The sequence below is a fragment of the Monopterus albus genome, unplaced genomic scaffold, assembly GCF_001952655.1.
Source record: "Monopterus albus unplaced genomic scaffold, M_albus_1.0 scaffold4.1, whole genome shotgun sequence".
In the NCBI taxonomy this organism is placed as follows: Eukaryota; Metazoa; Chordata; class Actinopteri; order Synbranchiformes; family Synbranchidae; genus Monopterus; species Monopterus albus.
Genome location: NW_018127884.1, coordinates 464730 through 474476, shown reverse-complemented (window position 1 = coordinate 474476; position 9747 = coordinate 464730). Strand labels below are relative to the sequence as shown.

The 9747-nt window shown below is 36.7% G+C and overlaps 1 protein-coding gene across 1 annotated transcript; it reads left to right on the top strand.

Annotated features, from left to right (window-relative positions):
• The first annotated feature begins 2301 nt into the window (after nucleotides 1–2301).
• psmd14 (proteasome 26S subunit, non-ATPase 14) lies at nucleotides 2302–8600 on the top strand. Its single transcript, XM_020611009.1, has 11 exons — nucleotides 2302–2412; nucleotides 3535–3590; nucleotides 5016–5087; nucleotides 5196–5315; nucleotides 6233–6303; nucleotides 6434–6584; nucleotides 6740–6847; nucleotides 7241–7315; nucleotides 7412–7537; nucleotides 8044–8106; nucleotides 8426–8600. Exons 2-11 carry the CDS (start codon nucleotides 3543–3545, stop codon nucleotides 8522–8524), a joined length of 933 nt encoding a protein of 310 aa, XP_020466665.1. The 5' UTR covers nucleotides 2302–2412; nucleotides 3535–3542; the 3' UTR covers nucleotides 8525–8600.
• The last annotated feature ends 1147 nt before the right edge of the window (nucleotides 8601–9747 follow it).

The window sequence follows — 9747 nt, the reverse complement described above, 5'->3', positions numbered from 1 at the left end:
TGCAATCATTATACAGCTTGAGGGTAGAGCTGGAACAAACTGATGCACAAAAATTATGTCTTACAGTCTAGAATAAAATGATTTTTCTAACCTCCAAACTACTCATACCTTTTGTTATTGTAAAGGGTTCAAATTGATAAAAAAGTGTCCCTAGATGCAGTTTTTACCTTTTGTGTTTAAATAGTTGACTCATATCTTTTCACACTGCTTACAAGTCACTGTCCATATAAAAGCAATTGGCAAACAGACAAAAAATTAATTGTAGTTTGATACAATCCTTTGGATTTCATTTCTAAAAAAGAAAGTGGAGAATTCACTTATGAATTTGATTTCTTAATGAATTATTTGTCCATTTTTGTCCTGATTTAAAAGTGGACAGAACAGCAGTGACAGGAAATGAAAGGAGAAATGGGAATAATGTGTAACCAAGTTAGCCAGCAAGACTCAAAAGATGAACTTTGCATCACCACACATTGCATGGTATTTATCTTAACCTCTGTGAACACTAGTACACACAGTTATCTAATTATAATGCTTTTATATTCACATACAAACACCTAAGGGACCAAAGCAGTGCTTACCACTAGCAGCCATCCTGCAGGTCCTGCTGGAGATTTATAAAGCAAAGCTAAAGCCAAATCCCGTCAGGGTGTGATGAACCTCTTAAAGCATCAAATTTCTCACTCTTATTTCCTCTGCTGGAGCGATTAAGGATTCAGGTTGGTGTTGTGTTGTAAGATACTTGTGATTTCACTTGAAAAATATAATCATTCCTATCTAAATGATCAGCTGCATTTGCATGGATGATTTCCGGTGCTTATTTTTACCGAGTTTGGTAGTGATTGATTAATAAACCCATCAAGTCAAATTTGTTGTGAATTGATCATTAGGTGACAGATGAGACTTCATATACAGCAGGTTTTAATTGATTTGCATCTTGTAGCGTATTCATGCTCTGCATTGTTTGTTTGGATAATTTATTAAATGCTTTAAAAATTACTACTTTCTAGTTAGAGCAGCAAAATGAATGGGTTTCAAGCTGAACTACTAGGGAGGCAGTCTATCAATCTCAAACAGAACTGAATTCAGTGGAAAAACCCAGTCAGCAGCAATAATGATTATGCAACAGTAAATTCTTTCATTTTCAAAGGAAAAATAATGACAATTTATTTTCTGCACTTTCTTGACTTTAATCAAGTTATTGATAAGACCCTTTAATGCTAGATATAGCCTACACCTGCTAAAGCGCTATTACAGGAGACTGCATTGAAACTATATTAACAATAACCCAGTAGAAACTATATAAAAACTGAAGCCATTAGAGACAAGATTAACAGGAAGCCCATCCTGGTTAAGATTGTTGAGTCTACTGAACTGTGTCGAGGTAGCAGGAGGTCCTGTGGGTGTGGAGAGGGAGGGACTGAGGAATGTGGATAATAATGTGCTCCTTCCACATCCAAAGAGTCAGGGAAACTGAAATTTGAAATTTCTGGTGACGACCTCTGCACCCCAGCTGACCTTTATGGCTGTAACACTGATAGGTGAGATTGTTCATGTTGCTCTGCAGTTTTGACGACTGACTGGCTGGAATACATGAACCCAACAGAGGAGCGTTTTCACAACCCCAGTAATGGTGTGGTTTGGCTCTGAGTTTGTGGCTCCTCAGGGAATAATGAAATGCTCACATGGTGAAATGTGAGAAACCATGCAAACATCATTGCAGCTTTCACTCTTCTTAAAACAAAGCCATTTTGCAGTGTTGTTTTTTGTTGAGATGACACTTGTAATGTAAGTGCTGGAGGTCATATTCAGAATGCATCTTTACATTCAACTGAATTAAAAAATATAAACCAAGTTACTTTAAAACATAGACCTAAATACCACAATTACACATAATTTTTTCTACTCCACTTCACTAATTTCATAGCAAAACATTGTAGGAAGTAGCTACATCTCATATATAAAGATCTCTCTTTATATATATGTAACCTTTAGTACAAAAATTAAACCATGTTTGACCACTAAGAGATTTTTAAAATAAGTAAACTAATTGTAACTTTTGTAACGTCATCCGACAATTATTTTTCTTAATAATTGATGAATCGGTGTATAAAATAAAGTGTCAGAAATTTAGGATGTTGTCTATAATATGAAACAAAAAAACAGGAAATATTCACTTATTTTTATTGTACTAGGCAGCAGTAATAATGTAATACATCAATGTATGAGACGTAGTCTAGTGACTGTGGCGCTCTCTTGTGTTTTGATTTTGTAGTTGCCAGTCGGGCTACAACAATATACGTCATCAGCGCGACGGAAGAAGACAATTCTGGCTGATTCATTGTAGCCAGCTGGGTTTTCAGTTGCACACGGAACAACAGTCTTCTGAATATCCGACAGAATTGACAGCAGGTAAGTAGACTTGCAATTTTAACATAGTATATAGGTTTTATAAAGTATGTTGGGATGACATTTGCGCGATTTGTTCCTGCTTTTCGTACGCGAGAATACATTGGCTAAGTTAGCATCAATAAGCTAACAGCTTGCTAACCTTAGCCATATATTTAGTTAAGCGATTAATGTATTATTATACATTCATGATTTATAATACCATTAATGAACCGAGCGCTTTACTGACAGCTAGTGCTAAATGTTCCTGCTGTCGTTTACAGCTAAAGTATAATTTGAAAAAATCATTAAACTCAATGCGTGTTTAACTAGGTCTAAATAGCGATATGGTTGCTTCACTAGTCACTGCAGTTTTTGAGTTCTCAAATATACGAAGTTTGAAATGTATATTTGGCTATGTTTATGTTATTGATCGTCATAGAACAAATATAGGTATGTAACATGTTACAATATAAATAAAAACTAATTATACACGAGCAATTAAATGACAAGATAAGACGCATACATACAACAGTATAGTATAATGTGTGTAAAATTAAAATTATATCCTTTAAAGTAATAGTAACACTAATAAACTGATCAGGTAATGATATTTGGTATTTTTGTTAATAGAACTATAACATATTAGCATAATTAGTATAATACAGTATACTAGAGTAATGTACTAATATGATATAACTTGATATAGAGTTATAAAATAGAATGTAAAAATACATTTATAATTTATTATGATTGATTTAAATGTATTATAAATGTAGTTTCACATGTAAATTTAAAATGCAAAGAGATGGTATGTTAAAACCACCAACTCATTACTACTCCTTAAATTCAAATTGACCTAATCCCCCATCTACAAGTTCACAATTTAAGCACAAATTCAGCTCAGTTGACTTCGTAATGTTCATCAGTTAGCCAACAGTTATAGGGTCACTTATAATATTTAACCAAGTATATGTTGCCCTTAAATCCTAGCAGTGTCATGCAGTCTTAAGATTTCATACACCTCCTTGGACTCCTATTTTAAAAGAAGAAACACATATATCTCTCTGATATCTGCTTGTTATTTTGCTGGTCAGCTGTATAGTTTGAAGCCAACCTAATGACATTTTTGTCACTGTTTAACAGAAACCAATATGGACCGGCTGCTGAGGCTTGGAGGTGGAATGCCAGGGCTTGGCCAGGTAACTCAAAGACTGAACTGTTCATCTCAAGAGCACAAACAAATTTTTCTGATGGTTCCTAGCATTACTACAAGCAAAAATATCAGTCTTTCTCTGTTTCTGGCCCTAACCATATTCACACAAAATCACACATTTATCCTAAACCAAACCATGTTGGCTTTATGTTCTAAAATTATGTGTGAACATATAAATGCTTATACTTTTAAAGTCTTAGATCACATTTTAAAAACTTTTTGTGAGTAACACTGGAAGCTTCTTTCCAGAACACTGGTGGAATCCAAAACTGCATCAGTAATGTTTCCAGTGTTTCATATGTATTAACAATTAGTTAAGAGTGCTGATGAATCCCAGCTTACATTCTTTTCGCTCTTTATTCTTTAGTGGGATAGCTGATCATATAAATGTGTATGAGTGCAACTCTGCATCCTGGATTCAACTGTGGGTTCTTATAATTAGTTGTAAAATAAACTCACCCATATTTTTACATATGAGAGCATCCACCAAAGTGGATTGGATGCTGTCTCTTCTAATCACACACCAGGTTTTTCCTGAAATGTTTTCCAAATGTCTATGAAGCCCACATCGTTTTCTGGACACCACCTAGACAGCCAACGGTTGAATGACGACATGCAGTTCCACATGTAATCATTGGTCAGATTGTGCAGGGGTTCAGTGAAGACTACGGAGTCCGACGACGTTTCGGCGAAGTTACACACTGACTCAACATTAATTTTAGTGACCTCCGACTGCCATAGATGGGAGGCATTAGTGCCGACATGAATAACAGTCTTACTGTATTTATGTTTATCCTTAGTCAGCTGCATCAGATAGGACTCAATGTCGCCCGCTCTGGCCCTGGTTCATGTTAACTATTGTGTGCCATTGTATATATCAAGCACACGACAAATGCTAGAGTTGCATTTTTTTCAAGCTTAAACAAGACAGTAAGAGGCGACGGAAATGGATAGATTCAATCAGAAATAAGGCCATCAAAATATTAAACCATTTTAAATCTTTTTGATGATGATTTTTACATTACCAGAGTTGGTTTCTTAGTGGGTGTGTCGCTGAATGGGGAATATCGATTTAAAACGTGTGCAAGCAGGTGATGAACTGTAGGCGTTTGTTTCGAGCTATGTCTCCTGCGAACTAGTTCTAGTTTCAATTTCTTGAAACTTCTTTGGTTAATTGTCAGGGTTGAGACAAATGTAGCTTTACTTGATTCCCAGAGCAGTGTTGGTTCTTGACACACAAGTCTAGCCAGAGCCTGTAGTTTACCACAGGGTTACGTGATTTGAAGTGATGGCTTATTTTATTACATACATGAAAACTAAACAATATTTACATTGTAGTGATTAATCTGAGTAACAACTGTATCTGAAAAGCCCAAACAAGTGATAAGGAAACACTGCTTTGACTCCTCAGGGCCCCCCAACAGATGCACCTGCTGTGGACACAGCAGAGCAGGTGTACATCTCCTCTCTGGCCCTGCTCAAGGTAACCACACATCAGCACTAAACACTTTGTTTCAGCATGTTCATTTTCATGTTTATATTTTAAATAACACTTCTGTGATTTCTCTGTCATGTATTTGCTGTTGATTAGATGTTGAAGCACGGCCGTGCTGGTGTACCAATGGAGGTCATGGGTTTGATGTTGGGAGAGTTTGTTGACGACTACACAGTGCGAGTGATTGATGTGTTTGCCATGCCCCAGTCAGGGACCGTATGTATTCTCTCTGATATTAAGATTATGCATCATCAGCAATCATTGGGGTAGAAAATGCATGTTTATAATGTTGTTTTAAATTATAGATGGATATTTTCAGTATGTTGAAATAAAGTAACTTGATGGAAAACCGCAATATTACTGTTTAAATGTGAAATTGTATGTCAGCTGACTTCTAACTTGACTCACATTCCAGTGGGAAATGACAGCTGTAGTAATAATGATAATGTTAAACAAGGCCATACACTTAGTTCCAGTGGTAGAGATAAATGACCCATGTGTGGCCAGAAACAACTGACAAAACAGAAGCCTGCTCACGCAATTAATCTTAGCATAAAAACAAATGTTAGCATATTGTTTGCCTGCTGCACAAGTGAGAAACACAGGCTCACTTATTCCGGTTATTATATTCATAACATTAGCATGTATGAAAATCCTGTTCTTTCCTCAAAAGATACCAGACACAGGATCTAGGCTACATGTGTTACTGTACATTAGTGCAGAATGGTTTTGCCCCCAAATGGGAGCTTGTTCCTGCAGTTTCAGGGGAAAATCATCTACAGCCTTCATAAAATTCTGGCCGAAGGTCTGAGGTCTAATCAAATAGCTTGAGCTAATGGCTAATTCTGTACTCTGAGCTAGCAGACCGGATTTCCATTCATTACTTACGTGTTTCGTGCAGCAACTTTTTACATTGATTTCCACACAAACTCTCAACCATTTCTGGTCATTTATTTACACATCTCACTGGTGATGTTGCTTTGGAAACAGTTTAGAGAAAATACCTGTAGCATCAGTCATGAAACTTTCCTATGCTTAATGTTATGATGTTGGATAATAAATGCCTTGTTTGTTAGGTGGTGTCTGCAGTTTTACAAGAAAGTCTGTTCTTCTGATGATTTTGACCCTGACAGGGTGTGAGTGTTGAAGCAGTGGACCCTGTGTTCCAGGCCAAGATGTTAGACATGTTGAAGCAGACTGGCAGGTAAAGCTGTTACACATATGTACAGTCAGAATATTTTAAATAGCTTCAGTTGTCAGATTTGAAATGTTTCCTTCTCCCCCCAAAATACCTTGACACTTGTTTGCTGTCTTGCACCCTTGTTGTTCATCAGACCAGAGATGGTGGTGGGGTGGTACCACAGTCACCCTGGTTTTGGCTGTTGGTTGTCTGGTGTCGACATCAACACACAACAGAGCTTTGAGGCACTATCAGAGCGAGCTGTTGCTGTGGTAGTCGATCCCATCCAGAGCGTCAAAGGAAAGGTAAAGCCATATGGGTGCTGCAGAACCTTGCAAATCAGTATCTCTTATTTTAGGTTTATTATACAAGATTAGGTATTAATTGGTAATCCAAAGTGAGGTGGAAATAACGTAGTAGTCAGTAAACTGGCTTAATATGTGACCTCTGTCTTCTTTAGGTTGTTATTGATGCCTTCAGATTGATCAACGCCAACATGATGGTGTTAGGTCATGAACCAAGACAGACCACATCGAACCTGGGTCATCTGAACAAACCCTCAATCCAGGTAAAAGATTGTACAGTGTCACCTTCATTCTTGATGAATATCTTTAATAACTCCTTATGGAGATGTAAAGGAGGAATATTTTTTGACAGTATTTGTTCCCCTAGTTTTTTTCCATAAAGTTTCATCCAAATCATTGTTTGACTGTCAAAAGATAAAAACATCAGACTGAGTTTTCATCTCACAAATTACCATCTTGTTGTACAAAGAGAGAAAGCACACACACTTAGTTTCAAAATACCTTAATGTGGCTTTGCTCTGTTTTTCTCAAAGGATCGAGTCTTAATAAAACAGTAGAATATGAAGTGTAACATGTAAACTGTTTACTCTGAGTGTGGACATTTTCAGATTCTGCATTATTTCATGTAGCCAACTTAGCATTTCTCATGTTTTCAGGCTCTGATTCATGGACTTAACAGACACTACTACTCCATCACCATTAATTACAGGAAAAATGAGCTGGAGCAAAAGGTTTGGGAATACACTTTCCACTAAGTGTTTTTTTTTTTTTAAGGATTATTGTTGGTGTTTTAAATTCAACATGAGAAACATGGCTTTTATTTTTAGATGCTGTTAAACTTGCATAAGAAGAGCTGGATGGAGGGTCTGACCCTGCAGGACTACAGTGAGCACTGCAAACTCAATGAGACGATTGTCAAGGAAATGCTGGAGCTGGCTAAGAACTACAACAAGGTAAATCTTAGATGATGTGTGTTTAACCTAAGTTGAAAGCACATTTTATTGAACTCGTTAGACTGTTGAAACAACCTTTAAACACCATGAAATGGAACAAAGGATTTAATGTGCATTGTTTCACGATTACACAGTAAATTGGTATATTATTATTATTAACTTAAATAACCATTTATATTAAAGTCATTGATCTGTCATTTCTGGCACTGCAGTCAGAGGATCAGTGAGCTACTTTCTGCTGTGTGGGTGTGCAAGCATTCTCCTTCGAGATTGATGCTCAAAGATTGCTATCATTAATGCTGGTGGTTTACTGGGATGCAGGGAGTTACTGCATCTCCCTTACAGTATAAAAGATTCCTGGGGTCTTGCATGACCTAAAAATTATTTTAGTTTTGTCCAAGCAACACAAATAGCAAAAAGTGCTATATACGAATATAAGCACAGAGCGGGGCTCCTTGAGGTGTGCTCCCCCTCAGTACTGAGAGCCTGTCATGTTTCCACCCCAGGCTGTTGAAGAAGAGGACAAAATGACCCCAGAGCAGCTGGCAATCAAGAATGTTGGAAAACAGGTAAAAAAAAAAAACAAAAACATTTCAAAATTATATTATATCATTGTTTTTATTTTTTCTTTTGTAAATAGGGAAGTTACTAAATCAAGATTTGTTTGCGATAAGTGTTAAATAGAGGTAAAGGGCTAAATGATAGAGAACATTTAGATTAAAGGCAGGTTGTGCAGAGAATTTATAGAAATACATTGAGTTACCTTGTCTTTACAGTTCCCTAACTTTTGTTGAAATCAGAAACTTGTCAAAACTGAATGTGTACTTTTTTTTAAAAAACATCATTCACAGATCCCTTGTCACTTCTAATTCTCTGTCCTTCCTGCAGGATCCCAAGAGGCATTTGGAGGAGCACGTAGATGTTTTAATGACATCCAACATTGTTCAGTGCCTAGCTGCCATGTTGGATACAGTAGTTTTCCAGTGATGGCCCTGTGTGTATAACTGTTAATATTGCAACCTCTGGTTTCTTTTATATAAAATAAATGTATGTATGAACTGAAGACACTGGATTGTGTGTGGCTTGAGTTGGACAGCATGGCTGGAACTTTATTTTGCTATCCAAGCAGCAAGTTGGATGATTTTGACAGCAAACATGCAGTATACAATAAAAGTAAGTACACCTCAGGTTATTATCACTAAAATGTTAAGTAATGATTAATGTTGTCCATGTAATAACAATGTATTTGTTTTGCCAAGGCCTATTAATAGCAAGGACAGTTAGTCTGAAAAACTGAAGTATTTTGTGTATTGAAATTTGTTGCCGCTTAAATATGAACTTTACTGAAAAGTTTAATTAGGCAGCCACCAGATCTCAGCTCAGCTGAACACCTATGGAAGATTTAGGATGGACGTGTTAGACAGCATCGCCACCACCATGATCAGTGAGGGAATATGTTTTGGATGAATGGTTTTCATTCCATCTTGTAGAGTTCCAGAGACTTGTAGAATCAGTGCAATGTGCCACCATAGTTTGATTTAGTGGAGCACATTATTTATATCGATGTAATAACCATCCCAACCACTGGATGGTGCAAGAGTTGCAAGTTACATAAACAAAGGCTGTGGCAAAAGTTGTGATTATGATAGAATATCTCAAAGTAGGTGTTTCATTCTCAGACAAGCTTGGCCATTTCAGGTGGAGGAGGTGTCAGAGTTAAAGCATCATAGCTAAATACCTAAATATAGGATTATTCAACAGTTTTGTGAAATTTTATATAGTTTTGGCAGAGTTTGCACTGTAGACACTGTGCTGCTTCTGTCTAAAAAAATGAAAAATGGAATTGCTTTATTTGTCATAGGCATTAGCAAAATTTCAGTTATAAGGAAAAGGATGACGATCTCATTACCAGTTTAAAAATAAAGCTAATTAACAAGAGAGAGCTGCATTTTGTCAGAAATTGTAGCTTTTGTAATATTTTGCTTTCAGTAAGGAAGAATGCAGGAAAAGAAGGAAAGCAGGTTGGTTAAAGCATAACTGACACATGAGATACATCATTCTTCCATCTGTGGTTTGGGCTGAACAGAAGATGCTACACAACTAGTTCAAAAATCACAGACTTTGATTGAGGAGGACACCTCTCATCAGGGTATTTGCCAACCCTGGCCCTACTTAACGTCCACAATCATGAGATCAGGCATGTCCAGAAC